Genomic DNA, 26,570 nt, shown 5'->3' with positions numbered 1-26,570 from the left:
GAAAACATTGAAGAGTACCTTAAAACCTACAACCTCTGTATATTTATTATTCCCGCAACATTTAACACTGTGATTTGTACTTAGTAAAATACAAGTTTATTTAACATTGGTTCTAAAACTTTAGTTACAGCCAGAGAATCAGAATCAACACCAATGGTGCCATCTAATTATACGGTCCATCCAAGTATTTCCAGACTAATTTAAAAACAAAATTTCCTTTGAACCAGGAGTGCAGACAATCTTATAATTCTCATACAGCTTCTATTTACATTATTATTGAAGAACTCCTGCATATTCACAGATCAGAAAATACTTATAAACATAAAAAGCATAACAAAAAAATTAAAGATTCAATTAATAAAATAATCATAGTATTCGTCACTGACTCTTATATGACAGTGAATCATTCTGGACGTTTTTCTAAATCTGTTACAATAAATCTGATATTCACTATGAAAAAGAAATATTAGACATATCTAATATTTTTGTTTGATCCAGTACACATCACATTTCCATACACCCCTTGTCATAGTCTTGATTTCTGAGGACTCTTACTGCAGATATAAAGACACAAAGTTTGCAAGAATGTGGCATGCAGGTATGACTAAATATCTACAAATGTGAGTGCAGAAAATAATGTTCATGTAGGACTCTTCAGTACTCGGGACTCTCCCTCACAATGTTTCAGAACTCAGCTAGGATGGCAATGTTGCTGTCTTTTGGATTCAGGAACTGAATAAGTACTATACTTAACCAGGCCATGAGTGCTAACAGTATAGAGAGCCCTCCCATGAATTTCATAGAGAAGCAGAGCAGTCACACATTACTCATCCTGTGTGTTTACAGAAGCAAGTGACCTTTAACAAAGGACACTAAAAAGAACTGTCAAGGTTTTGTTAAAAAGGGAAATGTACAGAAAAAGAACAAGACAGATTCTTCCAAAAAAGCTTTCAAAGTCCATACAGTCAGGATTTTTCCAGAAATAATTATGTAAGTTTTTGTTACCTTGGAGAATGGCATACATCACAAGAGTACAATTTCTAAAAACTAAGCTTCTGATATTGCCTGGCTTTCAATAAGCCCAATCACTATCAAAACAGAACTGCACCCTCTAATGTTTATCTGGGAAAAGGAAAACGGAAGATAAGCAGAACAACTACCCAGGGTCTCCCCTTGTAAAGTGACATCCCAGAGGAATCTATATTAGGAGGAATCAATCACCCAATAAACGCTGTAAACCCAGGCAACTCTGTCGTTCAGCTGACCAGAATATAATCCTATTCAACTGAAAACTATCTTCTATTTTTGTACCTGGTTTATAGTCATCTCTTACTTCTTCTCCTCTTTAATTAGCTTATATCAGATAAATTCATTCTTGGGGACAAGTATCATGCAACAACAACCTGTGAGCACTGAAAGTCACTCATCCTTCATATCTGTGCACAGATGTCATCACAAGAGGACTTTAAATTAGAGCCCCAAGACATGAGGTTTCAATATCAAAAATCCCCAAAGACATGCAACAAAATAAATGAAGGTTTTATTTGCTAGAAAACACATCTTTTTAACTTATATCGGCACTTCAATAAGCAAGTTTATTCTAAAGTGAAAATTATACAGCACATACCGTATTTCCCCATGTATAAAATGCTCCCATGTATGAGACACATCTTAATTTTGGAGCCCGAAATTTGAAAAAAAAATGTATTGCATAAAGTTATTGAATTCAAGATTTATTCATTATAAAATGAATACAACTCCTCATCACTGTCAAAACTCCCATCCATTAGCTTGTCCTCATCTGTGTCTGATGATGAATCACTGTCTTCATATATTGCCTCATCCTCAGTTCCATATGGCATTTAAAATGCCACAACCACTATATAAGACGCACCCAGTTTTTAGACCCCAAATTTTTGAAAACAGGTGCATCTTATACATGGGGGAATATGGTATATTTGTATAATGCCGTACAAAGCCCAATCTTTCAGTCTGTGACATATCCCTCTCATTCCTTACCTCTCCCAGACATGCACATCATTTGCAGCACTCATCTGTGAACCCCAGAGAGAGCAATATTTGTGTGCATATACACTTACAGCTGGGGTAAAAGTAGGTTTACAATTGTTTATATTAAAAATAATAAATAAATAATAATAAACTATCACATACATGATCAATTGATTTTCAACAAGGATGTCAAGAGCATTCAATGGGAGCCCTGACCAGGTGGTTCAGTGCATAAAACATCGACCTGGCACTCCAAAGGCCACAGGTTCGACCCACAGCCAAGGCACGTAGAAGAAACAATCAGTGAGTACACAACTAAATGGAACTAAGTGAAATGAGTCGATGCTTCTTTCGCTCTCTCTTCCCCTCACCCAAATCAATGGGAAATTTTTAAATAAATAAATAAAAGAGCATTCAGTGGGGAAAATACTCTTTAACAAATGGTACTCAGAAAATTGGATTATCTACATCTGAAAGAATCAAGTTGGACCCTTACCTTACACCAGTGGTTCTCAACCTGTGGGTTGCGACCCCGCCAGGGGTCGAACAACCAAAACACAGGGGTCGCGACCCACAGGTTGAGAACCGCTGCCTTACACTATATATAAAAATTAACTCAAAATGGATATAACCTAAATATAAGAACTAAAGTTATAAAACTCTTAGGAAAAGACATAAATTAAAATCTTCATGACACTGACTTGGCAACAACTCCACGAATGTAACACCAAAAGTAGAGGCAACAAAAGAAAAAACTGATACTGGATTCATTGAAATCAAGCACTTACGTGCATCAAAACTACTATCAAGAAAGCAAAAAAATTATCCAGAAACTGTTTAAACATTTACACATCACATATATAATAAGGCATTAATAGTCAGAATATATGAAGAACTCCTAAAACTCAAGAACAAAGAAAACCAAACAACCCAATTACTAAATAGAGAAAAAGCCTGACCAGGCGGTAGTGCAGTGGAGAGAGTGTCAAACTGGGATGCAGAGGACTCAGGTTCGAAACCCCAAGGTTGCCAGTTTGAGCACAGGGTTGCTGGCTTGAGCATGGGATCATAGACACGACCCCATAGTCGCTGGTTTGAGCCCAAAGATCGCTGGCTTGAATCCCAAGGTCACTGGCTTGAGCAAGGGGTCATTCACCCTGCTGCAGCCCCCAGTCAAAGCACATATGAGAAAGCAATCAATGAACAAGCAATCAATCAACAACTAAGATGCCAAAGAATTGATGCTTCTCATCTCCCTCCCTTCCTGTCTATCCTTATCTGTCACTCTCTCTCTCTCTCTCTCTCTCTCTGTCTCTGTCAAAAAATAAAAAAAATAAATAAATGGACAAAAGACTTTAACATTCTTCAAAGAAGATAACAACTCAGTTGGTAGAGTGTTGGCCTGGCGTGTGGATGTCCCAGGTTTGATTCCCGGTCGGGGCACACAGAAGCAGCAATCATCTGCTTCTCTACCCCTCCCTCACTCCCTTCTGTTTCTCTCTTCTCCTCCCACAGCCACGACTCGGTTGGAGCAAGTTGGCCCCAGGCACTGAGGATGGCACCATGGCCTCACCTCAGACACTAAAATAGCTCGGCCGTCGAGCAACAGAGCAATGGCCCCAGATGGGCAGAACATCACCAGGTAGGGGGCTTGCTGGGTGGGTCCAGTCGAGCATGTGCTGGAATCTATAGCTCTGCCTCCCACTTCTCACTTAAGAAAAAAAATTGATAAACAAAAGACCAATAACCATATGAAAAGATGCTCCACATCACTAGGCATTAGAAAAATTAAAATAAAATCAAAATGGGATACTACTTCATACCTTCCACAATGGCTATGTAAAAGAACAATGTTGGTGAGGATATAAAGAATTTGAAACCCCCAAGCACTGCTGATGGGAATGTAAAATGGTGCAAACACTGTGGAAAATAGTTTGGGGGTTTTCAAGAGGTACAGAATTACCATATGAACCAGAAAGTCCACTCCTAGGTATATATCCAAGAAAATGGAAAGCAGGGATTTGAAGAAGTATTTAAGAACCAATGTTTACAGCAGCACTATTCACAAATGCCAGAAGGTGAAAATAACCTATTACAGATGAATAGATAAACAAAATGTAGAGCATACATACAATGGAATATTACTCAGCCATAAAAAGTAATAAAATTTTGGCATGTGCTACAACTTGAGGACCTTGAAAACATCATGCTTAATAAGCTAACACAGAAGAACGAATAGCATATGATTCTACCTACATGAGGTACCTCTCTTAGCAAATTAACAGACACAGTAAGCAGAATTGCCAGCAACTAGGGGAAGAGGGAGGGGAAAAATTATCATTTAATGGGTACAGTGTTTTCACTGGAGATGAGGAAAAAGTTTTGGATGTAGACAGTGGTGATGGTTACACAACACTGTGAATGTATTTAATGCCACTGATCTGTACATTTATGAAAGGTTAAAATAATAAATTTTGTGTGTGTGTATGTGTGTATTTTTCTGAAACTGGAAACGGGGAGGCAGTCAGACAGACTCCCACATGTGCCCGACTGGGATCCACCCGGCATGCCCACCAGGGGGCGATGCTCTGCCTATCTGGGGCGTCACTCTGTTGCAACCAGAGCCATTCTAGCTCCTGAGACAGAAGCCATAGAGCCATCCTCAGCACCCAGGCCAACTTTGCTCCAATGGAGCCTTGGCTGCGGGAGGGTAAGAGAGAGACAGAGAGGAAGGAGAGGGGGAGGGGTGGAGAAGCAGATGGGTGCCTCTCCTGTGTGCCCTGGCCGGAAATCGAACCCGGGACTCCTGCATGCTAGGCCGACGCTCTACCACTGAGCCAACCAGCCAGGGCCAATAATAAATCTTTTTAAAATTGAATTTATTGGGGTGACATTGGTTCACAAAACCATACAGATTTTTTTTAAAGACTTTATTTTTATTCATTTTAGAAAGTGAGGAGGGAGACACAGAGAGAGAGAGAGAGAAGGGAAAGGAGCAGGAAGCATCAACTCTCATAGGTGCCTTGACCAGGCAGCCTGGGGTTTCAAACTGGTGACCTCAGCCAGTTCCAGGTTGACACTTTATTCACTGCACCACCAAGTGTCAGGCAAAACCATACAGATTTTAAGTGTACAATTCAATAACATAATCTGCACACTGCATTGTGCGCCCACCCCCCAAGCAAAATCTGTCACCATTTTCTCTCCTTTGCCCCCTCCACCTGCCCTCCCACCCCCTTCCCTCTAGCTATTAACACACTGTTGCCTGTGTATACATGTCATATATAATTTTTTGCTTAATCCCCTCACATCCTTTCATCCAGCCCCCAAGCCTCCACCCCTATGACATCTGTCAGTCTGTTCCATGTATCCATACCTGTTTTTGTTCATCAGTTTATTTTGTTCATTAGTTCCATAAATGAGATCATATGGTACTTGTCTTTCTCTAAATGGCTTATTTCACTTAGCATAATAATCACCAGGTTCATCCATGCTGTAGCAAAAGGTTAAGATTTCCTTTTTTTTAATAACAGCCAAGTTGTATTCCATGGTGTAAATGTACCACAACTATTTTATCCACTCATCTACTGTGGGCACTTGGGCTGCTTCCAGATCTTGGCTATGGTAAATAGTGCTGCAGTGAACACAGGGGTGCATATATTCTTGAAAATTACTGTGTGGGGTTTCTTCGGATATATTCTCAGAAGTGGGATTACTGGGCCAAAAGGCATTTACATTTTTAATTTTTTGAGAAAACCCCATACTGCTTTCCACAGTGGCTGCATCAGTCTCCATTCCTACCAACAATGCATCCACACCCTCACCAACACTTGTTTCTAGATTTACTGATGATAGACATTCTGACAGATGTGAGGTGATATCTCATTGTGGTTTTAATTTGCATTTCTCCGGTGATTAGTAACGTTGAGCATCTTTTCATATGTCTTTTGGCCATCTGTATGTCCTCTTTGGAGAACTAATTCAAGTCGTTGGCCCATTTTTTATTTGGGCTGTTTATCTTTTTGGTGTTTTGGAAATTAACCCCTTATCAGATATATCATTGACAAATACAGTGTGTCCGTAAAGTCATGGTGCACTTTTGACCAGTCACAGGAAAGCAACAAAAGACGATAGAAATGTGAAATCTGCACCAAGTAAAGGGAAAACCCTCCCAGTGTCTGTAGAATGATGTGGCAGCATGTGCGCATGCGCAGATGATGACGTAACACCGTGTATACTGCGGAGCAGCCCACGGCCATGCCAGTCGAGATGTGGACGGTACAGAGGAAAGGTCAGTGTGTTCTGTGGCTCGCTAAATTCAAATCCGTGACCAAAGTACAACGTGAATATCGGCGCATTTATAATGAAGTGCCACCACATAGGAATAACATTACTTGGTGGGATAAGCAGTTGAAGGAAACCGGCAGTTTGGTGGAGAAACCCCGTTTCTGGTAGGCCATCAGTCAGTGATGAGTCTGTAGAGGCTATACGGGATAGCTACCTAAGGAGCCCTAAAAAATCTGTGTGTGAGCCCACATCGAACTGCACTGAATAGGTATGAAACTGGGAGAGTTTTCCTTTTATTTGATGCAGATTTCACATTTCTATCGTCTTTTGTTGCTTTCCTGTGACCGGTCAAAAGTGTACCATGACTTTACGGACACACTGTATGTTCTCCCATTCAGTGGGTTCCCTTTTCATTTTGTTAATGGTGTCTTTTGCTGTGCAAAAGCTTTTTAGTTTGATGTAGTGCCATGTTATTTTTTCCTTTGTTTCCCTTGCCTGACAAGATAGATCTGAAAAAATATTGCTATAAGAAATGTCTGAAATTTTACTGCCTATTTTTCTTCTAGGAATTTTTGGCTTCATGACTAACATTTAATTCTTTAATCCATTTTGAGTTTATTCCTGTGTATAATGTAAGTTGGTGGTCTAGTTTCATTTTTTTGCATTTATCTGTCCAATTTTCCCAACACCATTAATTGAAGAGACTGTCTTTACCCCATTCTATGTTCTTACCGCCTTTGTCAAATATTGACCATAAGGTATAGGTTTATTTCTAGGCTCTCTGTTCTGTTCCATTGATCTATATGCCTGATCTTATGGCAATACCATGCTGTTTTGATTACTATGGCCTTGCAGTACAATTTGATATCAGGTAATATGATACCTCCAACTTTGTTTTTCCTTCTCAAGATTGCTGAGGTTATTCAAGGTCTTTTGCTTTGGGGAGTATGGATATTTTAATGATGCTAATTTTTCCTATTCATGAACACAGTATATTTGTATCTTCTCCAATTTCTTTCTTTAGTGTCTTACAATTTTCTAAGAATAGGTGTTTTACCTCCTTATCTAAATTTATTCCTAAGTACCTTAATCTTTTGTTGCAATAGTAAATGGGATTGTTTTCTTCATTTCTCTTTCTAAAAGTTCATTATTGATGTATAAAAATGCCACACCAATTTCTGAATAAAAATAATAAATGTTATGTATACTTCACGACAATAAAGAAAAAGTAATAAGAAAATTTTTTTTATATTTTTCGCTATTATGATTGTTTTGTTTACTGCCCCCAAAGCCCTGGCAATGGAAATATAATATTAATCTGAAAATTTTAAATTGGTCAAAATTAAGAAATGTTGCTACATATTGGCATACCAAGTGTATTGGCTTTAGATTTTTTAGCCAAGCATTCCGACCAAAATAAGTATCAGTGATTGGTAATGGAAATAATTTATTCTCTTTGTAGGCTCTGTAGCAATCAATCCTACATCAAGAAAACGTCTTCAGGCTAGAACTAAGAAACTTCTGATTTATTATTAACTGAAAGCAAGCCAGGTTTTAGAAACTGTGTCTCAGGTACCCTCCCACTCGTTGCCCCAGAGTTATAAACCCCGTTTAAATCAACTGCTGCTATATGTGTAAAAATACTTTTTTCCAGTCCAAATATCTACTACGTCCAAAGTAAATCATTTTGGTTTAATTTTATTTTTAGATTAAAATAGTGAAATTCATCATTATTTCTGTTTTTAATGGAAGTCTCTTACCCATGCGCACAAGGAGCAGCTTTCCTGAGGGTTCATTTTCTTTTTTAGTTGTGTTTTTTGACATTTCAACAGTTTTCTTATATCCTTTTTTGGCCTGATCCACCAGAAGCTGAAATTCATTCTGATGTTTTTTACCTGAAATGGAAAAGATCATCTCAGTAAAGCAAGGACTATAGAAGTTATACATCTGTAACCAACCAAGAGAGGGGAGTATCAAGAAGTATACAAGCTCATTCAAGAACAGCAGCCTTAAAAATCACTTGTAATAAATTACAATGATGGCAAGCATAAGAATACCAGGGCCTGGGAGATAGTGGAAGTCTTTCCACTTGATATTCTCCCTTCTCAGATACAAATACGGAAATAAGACATTCCTAGTTTGCCACTATAGGTTTCTCACCAAATTCCATACTCCAGAAAGGCTTCTGACAGAGCATGATGGGTCCTGCTTTCTTAAATATATCCAAAAGACACCATTCTAATTTCTAAGACACAAAAAAGTACTGAGATAATGAATATTAATTAAATATAAAAGCAGAAACCTCTAGGAAAATTGAGTTATAAAAATAAAGGATATCCATTTCAAGTCCATTTCTCAATTCACACCTCTTGCCTCTTCCCCATCAGAACCATTTTAACAATCTAAGACATCTCATCCACCACCATCCACCCCTTAACACCTCTGAAAATAATTTAAGCCTGACCTTTTAGGTCACCATTAGTAATGCACATTAATTTACTCAATGAAGAGTGCCCAGTCATTGTTTGAGCATGACCTGAGGACATCTATTTGTGATTTGAGCCACGGTTTAAATAGCTGAGGTTGTAATTATCTAACACCCTTAAACACCAAATCCATGGTTCAAAATGATGTCATAAATCCCAAGAATCACTCTGCAAAGGGTTAAAACAAAGTTTTCAGACTGTTTTCATACAGTAACCCATAATTTCCCTGTAGCACAATACTAAGAATAATTGGGTATAGGAAAAATTTTGTGCTTCAAGTGAAAACTATGCATTTTCTAGAGAGAACCTTCCAGGATTCCAGTCATTCACTGCCTTTGAGCTACCGAACAGCTCTATAAATTATAGATAATTGAAGGCAATGAAAAATTCTAGTCTAGACATGCAAAACCCTGGCTGGTAAAGGTTCAACTGACTTCCCTCCCTGACTATGGAAGAAGCCAGGTTTACCTCCATTTAAACATTCATTTTGCTATTCCTGATCAATAAACGTCAGTTTTTTAGACACTAGGGAGAGATTGCCTCTAATTTCAATAAATTTATGTATACAGTATGAGTATGAAAACTCCCAGTAAAACTACGATTTTGGGTTGTAAAGTGATAAATTTTAAATAAGCTACTAGTTAAAATTTCAGCAAAAAATATATAAACTGGCCATAAAAGATTACTGGAAAGTTGGCTATTTAGAAACAGATGAGACCCTAAGATTACAAGCGAGGTAATTTCCTTCAAGTCCCATTTAACTCTATGCATCTGAAGATAATTACTTTGCATTTCTTCAGCCCCTAGACTCAAAACCACAAATGGCCTTACACCATGGCAGTTTCTGGTAGGCACAGCTAACACAACATTGGGGTCTCTGAAATTCAGTTAGACCAGATCTAGCCCATTTTCCTAGTAAGGTCATTCTATTGTGTGTACCCAGGGATTGCAGATTTAAGAATTACTAAAGAAACTTGCTAAAAGTAATCTCATTAACAGTGAAAGGGGCTAATGACCTTATCTTCTGAGGCAATAAAATCCCAGGATTAAAAGAGTTTCTTAAGTAAATGGCAGCCAGTGTTCTAGCTTTGGCCCAAGAAGTCCAATAATCCCTGCTCAAAACACAAACAATTTAATATGATATAGAAATGTTGAATCTTTAGGTTGTATATATGAACTAATATAATTTTGTTAAGTCAACTATAATTTTAAAAAATGAAAAAAAGGACAATGCCAAGAGATTATGGCTAATATTATGACTAGAGATTATGACTAATAAAGCTGTTCACACTCATCTCATTTTAGGAGTTCTGCCATTTAGCAAAGAGTGCTTCAGAGTTTAAAATCTCAGTTCTGCTGGTTAGAATTTACCTCTTAAAAGTTTTAAGTGGCTCTGACAGGTGTTGTAGCTGATGAATAAGCCCACATTCAACCAACTCATATTCTTCAAGATTTTTAATACTTGAATCATACCACTCTTTCTAACTCTCCAAGTTGAAAAATAATAATCCTTCTAGTGCCAATCAAGCCCTTCACTCCATGACCACCTTAATTACTCTTTTTTAGACCTGCTTTTACAGACAGTGTTGCTGGGTCTGGCAGTAAACCCAGGGGTATACAAAACCAAAACCAAGCTCTCCCAAGGGTGGAACAGACTCATGCCACTCTACAGTGACACCACTAATATACTGATGCATCCACCATAGTGAGCTTCACATCTTGCCAATACTTTTCTGATGAGATGGGTGGTGATATAAAGAACTGCTATTTTTTAATATTATAATATACAAATGAAATATGCATTGGTTCATTGGAACTCAATGAACCAATTACAAATTTACATATAAAAAGTCCATTGAAGGCCCTAACGATTGCTCAGTGGTAGAGTGTCAGCCCGGTGTGTGGATGTCCCAGGGGTCTGATTCCCAGTCAGGGTACACAGGAGACGCAACCATCTGCTTTGCCACCCCTCCCCCTTTTCTTTTCTTTTTTTTTCTTTTTATTTTTCTGAAGCTGGAAACGGGGAGAGACAGTCAGACAGACTCCCGCATGAGCCCGACCGGGATCCTCCCGGCACACCCACCAGGGGCGATGCTCTGCCCACCAAGGGGTGATGCTCTGCCCCTCCGGGGCGTCGCTCTGCCAGGACCAGAGCCACTCTAGCGCCTGGGGCAGAGGCCACAGAGCCATCCCCAGCGCCCGGGCCATCTTTGCTCCAATGGAGCCTTGGCTGCGGGAGGGGAAGAGAGACAGAGAGGAAGGAGGGGGGGATGGAGAAGCAAATGGTCACTTCTCCTATGTGCCCTGGCCGGGAATCAAACCCAGGTCCCCCGCACACCAGGCCGACGCTCTACCGCTGAGCCAACCGGCCAGGGCACCCCTCCCCCTTCTCTCTCTCTCTCTCTCTCTCTCTCTCTCTCTCATCTCTCTCTCTTTATCCCCCTCCTAAAGCCATGGCTCAATTGGTTTGAGCAATTTGGCCTCGGGCACTAAGGACGGCTCTGTGGTCTCTGCCTCAGGTGCTAAAGAAATGGCTCCACTGCTGAGCAATGGTCTCAGATGGGCAGAGGATCGCCCCCTAGTGGGCTTGCCAGGTGGATCCAGGTCGGAGCACCTGTGGGAGTCTACTCTGTCTCCCCTCCTCTCACTAAAGTTAAAAATAAATAAATAAATAGTCCATTGAAAGTATGATATATGACAGTGGAGTTAATATAACTAAGTACAAAATCTTCATTAATATAAGTTCAAATTCCATTATAATTAACCTTTCTAAAATAACAATACCACATTTTAGTGTAGTATCAAAGAATATCCACAACGATCTAAAAAATCTATTGAAATGCTCCTCTTTTCAATTACCTATCTCATATGCTGGATATTTTTCATATACTCTAACTGAAACCACACAGGGCTACAGTTTTTTTTTCTTTTTTTTATTGAGAGGCAGGGAAGCAGACAGACAAACTCCCACGTGCTCCAACAGAGACTCACCCGGCAAGCCCCCTATGGGGCGATGCTCTGCCCATCCAGGGCCACTACTCCGTTATTCGAGCAATTAAGCTATTGTAGCACCTGAGGGGAGGCCATGGAGCCACCCTCGGTGTCAGGGCCAACTTGCTCAAACCATTCAAGCCATGGCTGCAGAAGAGGAAGAGAGAGAGAGAGCAAGAGAAATAAAAAAGGGGGGGGGCAGGAGGAATGAAGAAGCAGATGGTCACTTCTCCTGGGTGCCCTGACCAGGAATCGAACCTGGGATTTCCATACACCAAGCCAATGCTCTACCATTGAGCCAACCAGCCAGGGTCATCAGGGCAACAGTTTAATGCAGAAGCTGATACAAAAATCTTTTATTAAGACATTAAAGAGATTTGCAAAAATAGAAAAGAAAGCCACTCTCCTCACTAAATAAATAAATCACACTTATTGGGAAATAATTTACACAAAAAAATCATCCTTTTTTTAAATTTTATCTAGAAAATTAAATTTAACAGTGATGTTGATCAATAAGACTACATAAGTTTCAGGTGAACATTTCTATAGCATTTGAACTGTTAAGTTATATACTCATCACCCAAAGTCAAATCACTTTCCGTCACTGTATATTTGTCCCTCTTTACTCCCTTCCCACATCCCCTCCCCAGCATCCTCCCCTACCTGTAACCACTTCAGTATCCATGTCCATAACTTTCAATTTTATACCTCACCTATGTGTCAAATCTTATAGTTCTTTGTTTTGTTTTGGAAAAATCATCAATTTTAAGTGAACACTTTGATGCGGTTTTTTTAATGTAAAGACATGTAACTACCAAAACAATTATGAAACAAGATTTAAATTAGCCAAAACAGTTCCTTCATGGCTCTTTGTAATTAGCCTCCCCTATCTTTTTTCAACCCAGAGCCAATGGCAGTACCAATCTGCTTTCTGTTCTATATTTTTGCCTTTTCTAGAACTTTATACAATATAAATGAAATCATATATAAAACGCTTTTTAGTCTTGGTTTTCTCTTAACATGTTTCTGAGATTCATCCACATTGTTTCATATGTCAGGAGTTAATTCTTTTTTATTACTAAGTACTGTTCCATTATATATGAATATATCACAATGTGTTTATGAAAATGTAGGCTGCTTTCAGTTTAGGATAATGTAAGTAAACTGCTGTTACATTTGTCCGTAATACTCTTCAAACTGTTCGTTTACAACTGATGAATTTTATTTTTATATATTAAATCTCAATAAATCTCATTTTAAAAATCTGTGTGGACATATGCTTTCATTTCTCTTAAGTAAGTAGCTAGGATTAGAATGGCCTGACCAGGTAGTGGCACAGTGGATAAAGTGTCGAACTGTGATGCAAAGGACCCAGGTTTGAAACCCTGAGGTTGCTGGCTTGAGCGTAGGCTCACCAGCTAGAGCACAGGGTCTCCAGCTTGAGTGCAGGGTCGCCGGGTTGAACGCGGGGTCACTGGCTTGATTGTGGGGTCGCTGGCTTGAGCCTGGGATCATAGATATGACCCCATGGTCGCTGGTTTGAGCCCAAAGGTCACTGGCTTGAAGCCGAAGGTCACTGGCTTGAGCAAGGGGTCACTCGCTCTGCTACAGCCCCCTGGTCATATGAGAAAGCAATCAATGAACAACTAAAGAAACTAAGGAGCCGCAACAAAGAATTGATGCTTTTTACCTCTCTCCTTTCTTGTCTGTCCCTATCTGTCCCTTTCTCTCTCTCTGTCACACACACACACACACAAAGAATAAAAAAAGAATGTATAGTAGGGGCATGTCTGACTTTATAACAAACTACTAACCTATTTACCTAAGTGAATGTATCATTTGCATTATCACCAGAAAGGTATAAGAATTTCATTTGCTATACATCCTTTCAGCAGTCAGTATTGTCCTTTCCTTTTTTAAAAAAAATTAAAGTTAGTATGTAGTATTATTTCATTGTCTTTTTAATTTATATTTTCCTAAAAGCTAATGTTTAATAACTCTAACCATATCTTTTCATGTTATTTAGTGTCCGAATATCTCCTTTGCTGAAGAATCTGTTTAAATCTTTGCACTGTTTTAAAATATGGCATATATCTTATTATTGAATTGTAAGAGTTCTTTATATAATATAAATGCTAGTACTCTGTCAAATATAAATTTACAACATTTTCTCACAATCCACTGCTTGCTTTTTCATTTTCATATCTGTCTTCTGAAGAGTAAAGGTTTTTTTTATTTTAATAATTTATCACATTTTATTTTACAATTCTTACTATTTTTTAATGATAATCATGCTGACTGTGAACTAAGTTTTATTTCTTCCTTTCAAATCATATCTTTTTTTATTTTTGCTTTATCATACTGGTTAGGATCTATGGTACAATGTTGAGTAAAAGTGATAAAAATGAGTATCTCTACTTTTTTCCAAGTCAGAAGAAAACCATTCATTATTTCACTATTAAATATGATGTTAGTTGTAGGATTTCCACAGATATACTTCATCAGATTGAAGAAATTCTAGTTTAGTGAGAGCTTTATTATTAGTGGGTATTCGATTATATCAGATTGAAGAAATTCTAGTTTAGTGAGAGTTTTACTATTAGTGTGTATTTGATCATATCAAATGCTTATTCTGCATCTATTCTGAGAATCACATACTGCTTTTTAGTATGTTAACAGAGTGAATTATATTGATTTTTCTAACATTAAACAGATCTTTTATTCTTAGGCTAAATCCCACTTATCTATGATGTATTATCCTTTCTATGTATTGCTAGATTCCATTTACCTAAATTTTGTTAAGAAGTTCTACATCTGCGTGACCAGGTGGTGGCGCAGTGCATAGAGCGTCGGACTGGGATGCGGAAGGACCCAGGTTCGAGACCCCGAGGTTGCCAGCTTGAGCGCAGGCTCATCTGGTTTGAGCAAAGAGCTCATCAGCTTGGACCCAAGGTCGCTGGCTCCAGCAGGGGTTACTCGGTCTGCTGAAGGCCCGTGGTCAAGGCACATGTGAGAAAGCAATCATTGAACAACTAAGAAGTCGCAACGCGCAACGAGAAACTGATGATTGATGCTTCTCATCTCTCTCCGTTCCTGTCTGTCTGTCCCTGTCTATCTCTGCCTCTGTTAAAAAAAAAAAAAAAAGAAGTTCTACATCTATGTTCATGAAGAATATTAGACAGAACTTGTACTATATTGTCTTCATCTGGGTTTTAGTTTCATGGAAACTCTGACCTATTAAAGTAGAAAATATTCCTTCCTGTTCAATTTTCTAGAAGAATTTGTATAAAAATTGGTATTCTTCCCTTCCTTAGGTGTTTCATTTGGTCCTGGAGTTTTCTTCCTAGGAGTGCAAATTCAATTCATTTAATAGATATAGGGCTATCTATTTCTTCTTGAGTCAGGTTTAGTAATTTGTGTCAAGAAATTCATCCATTTTATGTATCTTCTCAAATTTAATGGCATAAAGCTACTCATAATATTACCTTATTATTCTATTAGGATACTTCGTAATTTCCCCTCTTTTATTCCTGATAATTCATAATTTATATTTTCTCTTTTGGTCCTGAACAGGCTTGCTAGAGATTTTTAAATTTTATTGATCTTTTACAAAGAACCAATTTTTAGTTTCATAGACTTTTTTTTAAATTTATCATTTTTCTATCTTTTAATTTCATTGATTCCTGCTTTTACCTTTAATATTACCTTCCTTCTGCTTACTTTGGGCAGAATTTGCTCCTCTTTTTCTAGTTTCTTATGGTGAAAGGATAGGTGAATAATTTAATACCTCTTTTCTTTTGTTAATACAAGCATATGATGTTATACATTTCCCTCTAAGCATTGCTTTAGCTGCATTCCACATTGATATGAGGTACTTACTTAATCCAGTGTACTTTTGGCTTCAGGTACACTGGTCATATAAGGAATTCCATCTAAGTCTGTGTATGTCCTTCCTTTCCCACCTCAGCAGGACCCCCACTTTATTCTTCCTTCTTGATATATGGAGTGTATTTTTAAATGCATCTCTGTCTACTAGTTTCATTATCTGTCATTCCTGAGTCTGGTTCTATTAATTAGTTTTTCTCCTTTCCATGGATTTTATTTTTCTGCTTCTTTGAATTCCTGGTAATTTCAATAGGATATTAAATACTATTATTTTATTCTCATGGTTGCTAGATTTTGTTCTATCCTTAACCCTTTGAATAGTATGAACATTCATGTATGTCCTTGTGCCTCCTGACCATCAGAGTATGATCGTACAAAAATTTTTATTATAAAAATGTGTAAGGCAACATTGAAAAAAGGCAAATGTATGTTCTTCTTGTTTCTATACATTGGTTATCAAAAAAACATGATTTTAAGTTAATAATACTGGAACTGGAACTAATTTCATTTTTTGAAAAGAAACTAACACCTACGGGTCAGCGAGCATGAAAAAACCTCACTACTCAAAGGGTTAAACTGTATATTTTGTTCTGAAGGTTATCAAGCTACTTGCAATCAACTGAATCATTCCAAGGCTTGCTTTCAAATTTATTAGGTCAGATTATCAAGAGAATGAGAAAACAAGCCATAGACCAAGAGAGAATCTTACAAAAGACATATCTGATAAAGGACTGTTATCCAAAATACACAAAGAACTTTTAAACATCTAAAAGAAAATGAATGGCCCAATTTAAAAATGGGTAAAATATCTGAACAAATACTTTTTCTAAGAAAAAACCATGTAGATGGCAAATAACCATATGAAAAAATGCTCAACTTCATATGTCATTAGATAATTGCACATTAGAAAAATGAGAAACCACTACACGCCTATTAGCAAAAATCCTAATCGCTGACAGCACCATATGCCAGTGAGGATGAAAAGCAATAGGAACTCTCACTCACAACTAGTGGGAATGCAAAATGGGACAGATATTTTAAAAGACAATTTCTTACAAAACTAAAGATGATCCAGCAATCACACTCCTTGGTATTTATCCAAAACAAGTTCTTACAAAAACCTGCACATGAACATAAAGCAACTTTTTTCACAATTGCCAAAAGAAGCAACCAAAGTGTCCTTCAGTAGGTAAACTGATAAGTGAACTATGGTACATCCAGAAAATGGAATAGTGTTCAGGGCTAAAAAGAAATGAGCTATTGGCCCTGGCTGGTTGGCTCAGTCAGAGCATTGTCCTGAAACACTGAGGTTACAGTATTATTGATCCCCGGTCAGAGCACATAAATTGACCAATGAATGCATAACTAAATGGAACCACAAATTATGCTTCTCCCTCTTCTCTTTCTCCCTTCCTGTCTAAAATCAATAAAAATAAATAAATAAATAAGAAATGAGCTACCAAGCCATGAAAGACAGAAGGGAGTCTGAAATGCACATTACTGAGAAAGAAGACAATCTTAAAGGCTATAAATTCCAATTATTTGACATTGTGGAAAAGATAAAACTATAAAGACTATAAAAAGATAAGTGGTTGTCTGGGGTTAGAGAGAAAAGAGGGAATCATAAAGCACAGAGGATTTTTAGGGAAGTGACTATTCTATGTGATACGATAATGGGTAGATACATGTTATTAAATAACACCAAGAGTGGACCCTAATGAAAACTATGGACTTGGTGATAACAACGTGTCAATGCACCACTCCAGTGAGATGCCGCTAGTGGGACGGACTGCATCTGTGGATCAGGAGAGCTATAGGAACTCCTGTATTTTCCTCTCAATTTTGCTATGAGCCTGAAAGTACTCTAAAAAGTAGTCTATTTTTTGTTAAATCTTTCCATTAGAAAAAATTAATTTGCAACCATTAGTCTAAAAGTGGTCAGCAAATAAGAACCCCAAGGCCAAATCCAACCTATGGTCTATTTTTATATGGCTCTCTAGCAATGAGTGGTTTTCATACTTTTATAAAGATTTATTAACAAACAAGAACATCGGACAAAGACCATATGTAGTCTGCAAAGCCTAAAATACTTAATTTCTGGTGCTAAAGTAGATTAGCCAGCTATTATTGCTAAAGCAATAATACCTTTCTGAGAATTCTGCCTGATATCCCTATATATTATGGTTTTTTTCTATAAGGGCTTATTGTGAATTCAAGCTGTTCCTGATCCTGTGTGAGCTCCAAAAATTGTTCTGGAGCTAATCTTTTCAAGTAGTCTTTCCCTAGTCTCAGGTACTTTCCTCTCATTCATGTGTAGATTGTTGCTAGGCAGCCAAAGGCTTAACAGGATCTTTCTACAGATCTTTATAGAGCTTTCTTCCCTCTGAGGTCACTCCTCTCTGATAAGCCGTCCCACAAATTCTAGACACCTTGGCCTTCCACATCTGTCACTGGCCTTACCTCTGCAGTGGTTCCACCAGATTATGTGGGGGTTACCCCATCCAGTGCCTGAAAACAGGCTACAGGCAGCAAGCTCTGGAATTAGACCTCACCGCTTTCATTTTGTTCTCTCAATAATCACAGTGCTGTGCTACTTTCCCCCAATATCTAAAAACAATTCTTCTATACATTAATCTGGGTTTCTAGTTTACTGATGAAGGAAAGGAAACACAGTCTCTGTTATGCCATGTGGTTAGGAGTGGAAATTTCCATTTATTTCGATATTTGGGGGGAAGGTTATTTTCTATCAAAATAAGGTTATTTATGTTAACATGTAATAGATTTATTGTTATTTTTAAATGAGTTAATAAATAACTTTGAAATTTCTTGTTTTAATTTTCCTTTGACTCATGCATTATTTAGAAGTATGTTGCTTAGTTTTCAAATATTTGGCAGTGTTCCAGGAGGCTTTGTTACTGATTTTCAATTTAATTCTATTGTGGTCATGTTACATACAGTAAGCAGTTAAAGATATTGACAAAAAGGAAGGGAACAAATACAACCAAAATCTGATTAAGCCGGATTAACTAGGACAGATTAACTGGGACAGGACAGTTTCACTCAGAGAGCAACTGGCATCATTCCACAGGATCAACAGAGTGGAGGAGGGAGAAAATAGCCCTGTAGAAGCCAAAATGGCAACCATAAAGGATGAGGGGACTAGACTCAAAAAATCTAGGGAAAAGATCAGATAGGATAAGGGCAGGAAACCCCAGAAGACCCAGGAAAGGACTGGATGGGGGGAGAGAGTGCAGTATAGGCACAGCCCTGGGAAAAGCCAGGCAAGAGATTTGATAGTTTGAAAGAAAGCCTGCTCTTTTCCAAACCCAAGGAAATAAGTCAAAGAACCCAGAGTGCACCTCCTTACAGCACATCTATGCCCTTCTCTTGAGCACATATCTTTTGTCTTCTTTTTTCCTAAACTCTAAGGTCCCATGAGACCTGCAACCAGGGTAGCCACGAGCAGTGACAGAGGACTCTCCTTTGCCTCTGTCCACACAGCCCCTACTAGAACCTTCCCACTCTCGCCTCTCCCAGGGCATACTATGCCTTTCTACTCTAATAAATCTTACCACTATAGCTTGAAATCCTCCTATATGTGTATCCCTGAAATTCTTTTCCTGCGACTCTGCAGAAGAATCCTATTTCCACACCTTGCTAGGGGCAGACCTACCCTGGTCTCAGTCCTATTCAATTCAACAGTCAGAGAACATAATTTGCATGCTGAATGAATACTCAAGGTGAACCTGCTAAAGATTCCTAGGACCCTCTCTCTCTGTGCTACTGTCTCCTCTCCTGCACTGTTCTGCCAACTGTATAGCTTCTTTGGTTCCCTGGTATCTTAGGTTTTCTCCTTAACTCAGAGTCCACCAGGCTCTCCCTGGGATCCCCCTGCCTGCACCATAACCTGGAAACCCAATTAAAGGGCTCATCTCATCCCCCCTCACCTCTCAGATATTTCTGTCCTTTGTTACCTAATGTCCAGCATATTAAAAACGACTGTTCAGGCCCTGGCCGGTTGGCTCAGTGGTAGAGCGTCGGCCTAGCGTGCGGAGGACCCGGGTTCGATTCCCAGCCAGGGCACACAGGAGAAGCACCCATTTGCTTCTCCACCCCTCCGCCGCACCTTCCTCTCTGTCTCTCTCTTCCCCTCCCGCAGCCGAGGCTCCATTGGAGCAAAGATGGCCCGGGCGCTGGGGATGGCTCTGTGGCCTCTGCCTCGGGCGCTAGAGTGGCTCTGGTCACAACATGGCGACGCCCAGGATGGGCAGAGCATCACCCCCTGGTGGGCGTGCCGGGTGGATCCCGGTCGGTCGGGCGCATGCAGGAGTCTGTCTGACTGTCTCTCCCTGTTTCCAGCTTCAGAAAAATGCAAAAAAAAAAACGACTGTTCAACATACTTTGTCCATTTATGTTGGATTTTTCTGGGGAAGAGTGCCTCAGGTCCCTGTTACTCTACTTGGCCAAAAGTATAAGTCCTCTACATCAGGGGTAGTCAACCTTTTTATACCTACAGCCCACTTTTGTATCTCTGTTAGTAGTAAAATTTTCTAACCACCCACCAGTTCCACAGTAATGGTGATTTATAAAGTAGGGAAGTAACTTTACTTTATAAAATTTATAAAGCAGAGTTACAGCAAGTTAAAGCATATAATAATAATTACTTACCAAGTACTTTACGTCGGATTTTCGCTGTTTGGCAGAATAAATCTTTTTCTTTTTTTTTGTATTTTTCTGAAGCTAGACGTGGGGAGAGACCGTCAGACAGACTCCCACATGAGCCCGACCGGGATCCACCCGGCACGCCCACCAGGGGGTGATGCTCTGCCCCTCCAGGGCATCCCTTTGTTGTGACCAGAGCCACTCCAGCACCTGGGGCAGAGGCCAAGGAGCCATCCCCAGCGCCCGGGCCACCTTTGCTCCAATGGAGCCTTGGCTGCGGGAGGGGAAGAGAGAGACAGAGAGGAAGGAGAGGGGGAGGGGTGGAGAAGCAGATGGGCGCTTCTCCTGTGTACCCTGGCTAGGATTCGAACACGGGACTTCTGCACGCCAGGCCGACGCTCTACCACTGAGCCAACCGGCCAGGGCCCAGAATAAATCTTTATAAAACAACTTACTATAGTTAAATCTATCTTTTGATTTATTCTTGGGTTGCTCCACTACTGCCCACCATGAAAGCTGGAACGCCCACTAGTGGGCAGTGGGGACCATGTTGACTACCACTGCTCTATATTTTAATTTGTAATATGGTATATATCAATATAACCCACATAAGCAAAAGCTCTTTGTGTCCTTGATCATTTTTAAGAGTATAAAGAAGCTTAGAGAACGGAGAACTGTTGCTCTAAATGCTGGAGCACTCTAGGGCCTAGCATTAGACTCTGTTCCCTAACAGTACTTTTATTCCCAGTAATCTTCTCTAAATACATAACTTTAAATATTAATTGTAAGCACAATGGGTCTGTTTGGTTAGCTCATTCTTTCATTCCTAATTCTCTTTCCTACTTGGCTATCCACTAGGAACCAAAACTTAACACAAAATAGAAATTTTGATTCCCTTTCCCCATCCACAATCCTCCTCTGGTCTCCCTTTCAGTTCCCCAGTTGATTAAACTAAAAATGTGTCTTTATTAAATTGATTTTAGAGAAAGAGGGAGAGGAAGAGAAGAAGAGAGGAAGGGGAGAGGAAGAGAAGAAGGGGGAAGGAAAAGAGGGAGGAGGAGAGGAAAAGAGGGACAGAAGAAGAAAGGGAAGGACAGGGAAGGGAAAGGGGAGGAGAGAGAGAGAGAGAGAGGGAGGGAGAAAGAAAAAGAGAGACTGCTGAAGGCCCGCGGTCAAGGCACATGTGAGAAAGCAATCAATGAACAACTAAGGTGTCACAATGTGCAACGAAAAACTAATGATTGATGCTTCTCATCTCTCTGTTCCTGTCTGTCCCTATCTATCCCTCTCTCTGACTCGCTCTGTCTCTATAAAAAAAAAAGAAAAAAGAAAAAGAGAAATATCAATTTGTTGTTCCACTTACTCACGCTGTCATTGGTTGATTCTTGTATGTTCCCTGACCAGAGATCAAACCCACAACCTTGCAATTGACATGCCAAGTACAATGCTCTGACTGAGGAACCCAACCAGGGCCTGAAGGAATTATTCTTGATTCCTTATCTCCCATATTAAATTCACCAGTGAGTACTATTGGTTCTGCTTCAAAAGTTTACCTCAAACTGTCCATCTTACTTCTATGTTGCTGCCACTCCAGAGTAGGTCATAGCTCTCATACAATTTATAACAGCAGCCTCATTTTAGGTCTCTTCTCATTCCCTTTCCCCATTCACAATCCTCCTCTTGTCTCTTCTCATGTTATTTCTTATTAAAGAAGCCTTCCCTGCCCACCAAATCTGAACAGTAGCTCTACATATTACTTCATCCCTGCCTTACATTTCTTCATAGTACGCATCGCTTGCTATCTGACTACTACACAACTTAGTCATTTGTTTATTGTCTAAATAGTCCCGTTGGAATGTAAGCCCCATGTGGCAGACTTAGTTTGTTTAATGTTATGTTTCAAATACCTAGAATACTGTCTGGGATGCAGTGAATGATGATGATCAATAAATATTGCTTGAGACTCCAGACTGGTTTCTTGTTGCCTTACAATTTATTCATCTAATATCATGATCTTTTAAAATTAGGGGTAGTCAACCTTTTTATACCTACTGCCTACTTTTGTATCTCCGTTAGTAGTAAAATTTTCTAACCACCCACCAGTTCCACAGTAATGGTGATTTATAAAGTAGGGAAGTAACTTTACTTTATAAAATTTATAAAGCAGAGTTACAGCAAGTTAAAGCATAAAATAATAAAATTACTTACCAACTACTTTATGTCGGATTTTTGCTAAGTTTGGCAGAATAAATCTTTATAAAACAACTTACTATAGTTAAATCTATCTTTTTATTTATACTTTGGTTGCTCCTCTACCACCCACCATGAAAGCTGGAACACCCACTAGTGGGTGGTAGGGACCAGGTTGACTACCACGGTTTTAAAATGTATATAAAATCATTATCACTTATTGTTTTAAACCCTCCAATGACTTTCCACTGCACTGAAAATAAAGTTCAAAATAAAATTGTACAAGATCATATATGACCTAGCTCTCCCAGCCCTATGACCATTTGCCCAGCATTTACCACACTCCAGCCACATTCATCTCCTTTGTCCTCTTTTGGGGGCTCTGCCCTGGATGTTCTCTGCCTAGATCCGTGATGGCAAACCTTTGTATAAAACTGCCCACTTTTGCAGTGCTGGTCAACCTGGTCCCCCCACCCCCGCCCACTAGTGGGCGTTCCAGCTTTCATGATGGGTCTAGTGGAACAACCAAATGGCACCACAATTGGCCCACCATGAAAGCTGGAACAGCCACTAGGGGGCAGGAGGGACCAGGTTGACCAGCACTGCAAAAGTGGGCAGTTTTTATAAAAAAGTTCACTATCATGGGCCTAGATCGGTGTTTCCCAACGTGGGACCCACGCCCCACGGGGGGCAATTCGATAGTTAAGGGGGGCAATTTGAAAATGGACTCGACATGACTTTAACTCTTTCGCCCCGAGCCATTTAAATGCAATGCTAGATATTGGTGCTAAATTTAACAAAAAAAGGAATTCTTAAATAATTGCAGTAAATAATTATTAAGTATAATTTCGTTTGACAAGACCAAAATATCAACTGGGTGATTGGCATCGTCAAGTAAACTTCGTCCTGGGTTCAACGCGGAGCTTGCCGTCTGCCACAGGGAACCCTGGACGTTTTAAAAACTCGCTAAACAACACAGTTATTCTCACCTAATTGGCCCATCGCAACTTCTGTAGTGTTTCACATCATTCAGTTGGTGTTAATTTGAAATAAGTGTCAGTCAAAACTGTTGTAAAAGCTCGTTGATTTAATAAATATACATATATATATTGTATAGATATAATTGGTAAGTATTTGATTTTATTTTTATCAGTATTAAACTCTATTAAGTACTTCTTGCATCGGGGCTAGAAAGCAATAATATTTTATAAATATTATTGGGGCTATAATAGTGCCTGCACGACAATTTTAATTTTAGAAGCATAACTTTCCAGAAAATTTTGTCAAGTGGAAAAAATACAGATACCTTTTGATTTGCGGTGGTAGTGTAGTAAATGTGTTATATACATTTAAATAAATATGAATTTTTAGTATACGTTTACTCTATGTCACATTGAATATATTTTAATACATATTTTAATATTAGTTTTTAATTGATCTTATTTTTATTTCTTATAGCCCATAGTAAAATGAGTGGTGCAAGCAAGAAAAAAACTCGTCAATATTCGGAGGAATATTTAAAATTTGGGTTCATACCCGCTGTTCACGATGAGCGGATTCCTGTTTGTCTTTTATGCCAGCAATGCTTAACCAACGAATCAATGAAACGAGGTCGTCTTGAGGCGCATTTGAAGGCGAAACATAGTGGTCATATTAATTCAGATTTGAGTTACTTTAAAACTTTAAAGAAAATTTTTGAAAAAAGAACATTAAAGTCTCTATTTACTGCTCATACTTCAACTAATAATCGTGTTCTTGAGGCTAGTTATCAAATTTCTTTATTCATTGCTAAAACTGGAGAAAATCATACTACAGGAGAGAATTTAATAAAACAGTCAATATCAGCATTTCTTAAAACGGTTCTTGAAAAAGATGACAAAGATGTAAAAGCTATGCCACTCAGTAACAATTCTGTTAGCAGAAGAATAGACGAAATGAGTGAGGATATTGAAAAACAACTTATTGAAAAGCTGAAAACAAGAAAATTCTCCTTGCAAATGGATGAATCAACTTTGAGAGACAGTGAGGCAGTATTGATAACTTACGTAAGATATATTGATAAAGGGCATTTTGCTGAAGAAATGTTGTTCTGTAAAAGATTAGAAAGCACCACTACCTCCAAAGATATATATAATAAGCTAAAAAACTACTTAGATGTCAATGATATACCAATGAAAAATATAACATCTTGTGCTGCAGATGGTGCTCCCAATATGATGGGCAAGAAAAATGGCTGCTAAAAATTGATGAAAGATGCGAATCCAGAAATGATTCTTGTGCATTGTGTTATTCATAGGGAAAACTTGGTAGCTAAAAACATCTCGCCTGTTCTGAATGAAGTATTACATACAGTAATAAAGTATGTTAATGCTATTAAAGCTAGTGCCAAATGTGAGCGTCTTTTCAAGCTATTTTGTGAAGAACAAAATAAAGACCATGGGAGACTTTTACTTCATACTGAAGTCAGATGGCTATCTAAAGGAAACTGTTTGAAAAGATTTATGGAACTGTTTGATACTCTTAGTGATTTTTTAAGCGACAAACCTGAAATGAAGTATCTGTTAACAATAGATGGTAAAGCATTTGTGAGTTATTTAGCCGATATCTTTGAAAAACTAAATATATTAAATAAGCGACTTCAAGGAACAAATAAACCTCTTGTCGATGCAAAAGCAAAGATATTTGGTTTCATTACCAATATTGAGTTATGTCAGAAACATATTAACAACAAAAACTTGAAACAGTTTCATTGGCTCCAAAAGTGTGAAGTAACTGATACCGCTTTACTTGTTATTGTCAATTATTTGAATATTCTATCGGCTGATTTAAAAGAAAGATTTTCTGATTTAAAACAAATTGATTTCCCAACATGGATGATGCAGCCAATGTTAGTGGATTTGTCTAATATATCAAATATGCAGTATCAAGAAGAACTAACTCGCAGAACTGCAAAATGATGAGTCAGTTAAAGCTTTATTTAATATCAAAGGAGCGATGGCACGGCTTTGTGAGGAAACAGAAATTAAATACCCAAATTCAACCAAATGTGCAAGAAAACTATTGCTAGCGTTTCCATCTTCATTTTTAGCTGAATGTGGATTTAGTGCTGTAAATGATTTACTGGTAAAAAAAAGAAATCGGCTGGATATAACACAACGTGGAGACTTGAGACTAAAGCAGGGGTCCCCAAACTATGGCCCATGGGCCACATGCGGCCCCCTAAGGCCACTTATCCGGCCCCCGCCGCACTTCCGGAAGGGGGTACCACTTTCATTGGTGGGTCAGTGAGAGACACAAAGCATGGCATCGCTCACATACAGTACTACTTCCAGTGATGTGGGATGCACGCCTCACGGCTCCGGAAGCACGTCACATCACTTGTTACGTCAATTAGTGACAAATATGGAACCGGACATTGACCATCTCATTAGCCAAAAGCAGGCCCGTAGTTCCCATTGAAATACTGGTCAGTTTATTGATTTAAATTTACTTGTTCTTTACTTTAAATATTGTATTTGTTCCTGTTTTGGTTTTTTACTTTAAAATAAGATATGTGCAGTGTGCATAGGGATTTGTTCATAGTTTTTTTTTATAGTCTGGCCCTCCAATGGTCTGAGGGACAGTGAACTGGCCCCCTGTGTAAAAAGTTTGGGGACCCCTGGACTAAAGCTAACCAACTTGGAACCTAATATAAAATCTCTGTGCAGCAAGCAGCAAGCGCAAGGATCACACTAAATTAAAATAATAAATTAATATAGAAAAATCTGTATTAAAATTATTTGGAATTTAAATTTGTTTTTCATTATATGTTTTGAAATTTTACTTACTGTGTTTTGTTAACAATTTCATAGTGATTTCTTCCTAGAATCTATCATTTATGTTTATTAAGTGAACAAATCAATTTTTTAATGTTAAAAATTATATATGTTACATAGGGGGGGACATAAAAATTTTAGAAAGGTTAAGGTGGGGCATGGCACAAAAAAGGTTGGGAAGCCTAACCTGTGGTGGCGCAGTGGCTAAAGCATCGACCTGGAATGCTGAGGTTGCCGGTTCAAG

At 38.7% G+C, this 26,570-nt stretch overlaps 1 protein-coding gene across 5 annotated transcripts in view; it reads right to left on the bottom strand.

Moving 5' to 3' along the window:
* RAD18 (RAD18 E3 ubiquitin protein ligase) overlaps positions 1 to 26,570 on the bottom strand; it is a 154,353-nt gene that overhangs the window by 56,325 nt on the left and 71,458 nt on the right. For all 5 annotated transcript variants that reach the window (XM_066245067.1, XM_066245068.1, XM_066245070.1 and 2 more), the window contains one exon: positions 8,058 to 8,192. In XM_066245067.1, the coding sequence (XP_066101164.1) occupies positions 8,058 to 8,192 (135 nt within the window). The remainder of the gene's footprint in view (positions 1 to 8,057; positions 8,193 to 26,570) is intronic.

This window comes from Saccopteryx bilineata, chromosome 10 (genome assembly GCF_036850765.1).
Source record: "Saccopteryx bilineata isolate mSacBil1 chromosome 10, mSacBil1_pri_phased_curated, whole genome shotgun sequence".
Lineage (NCBI taxonomy): Eukaryota > Metazoa > Chordata > Mammalia > Chiroptera > Emballonuridae > Saccopteryx > Saccopteryx bilineata.
This window is presented reverse-complemented; position numbering and strand designations above follow the sequence as displayed.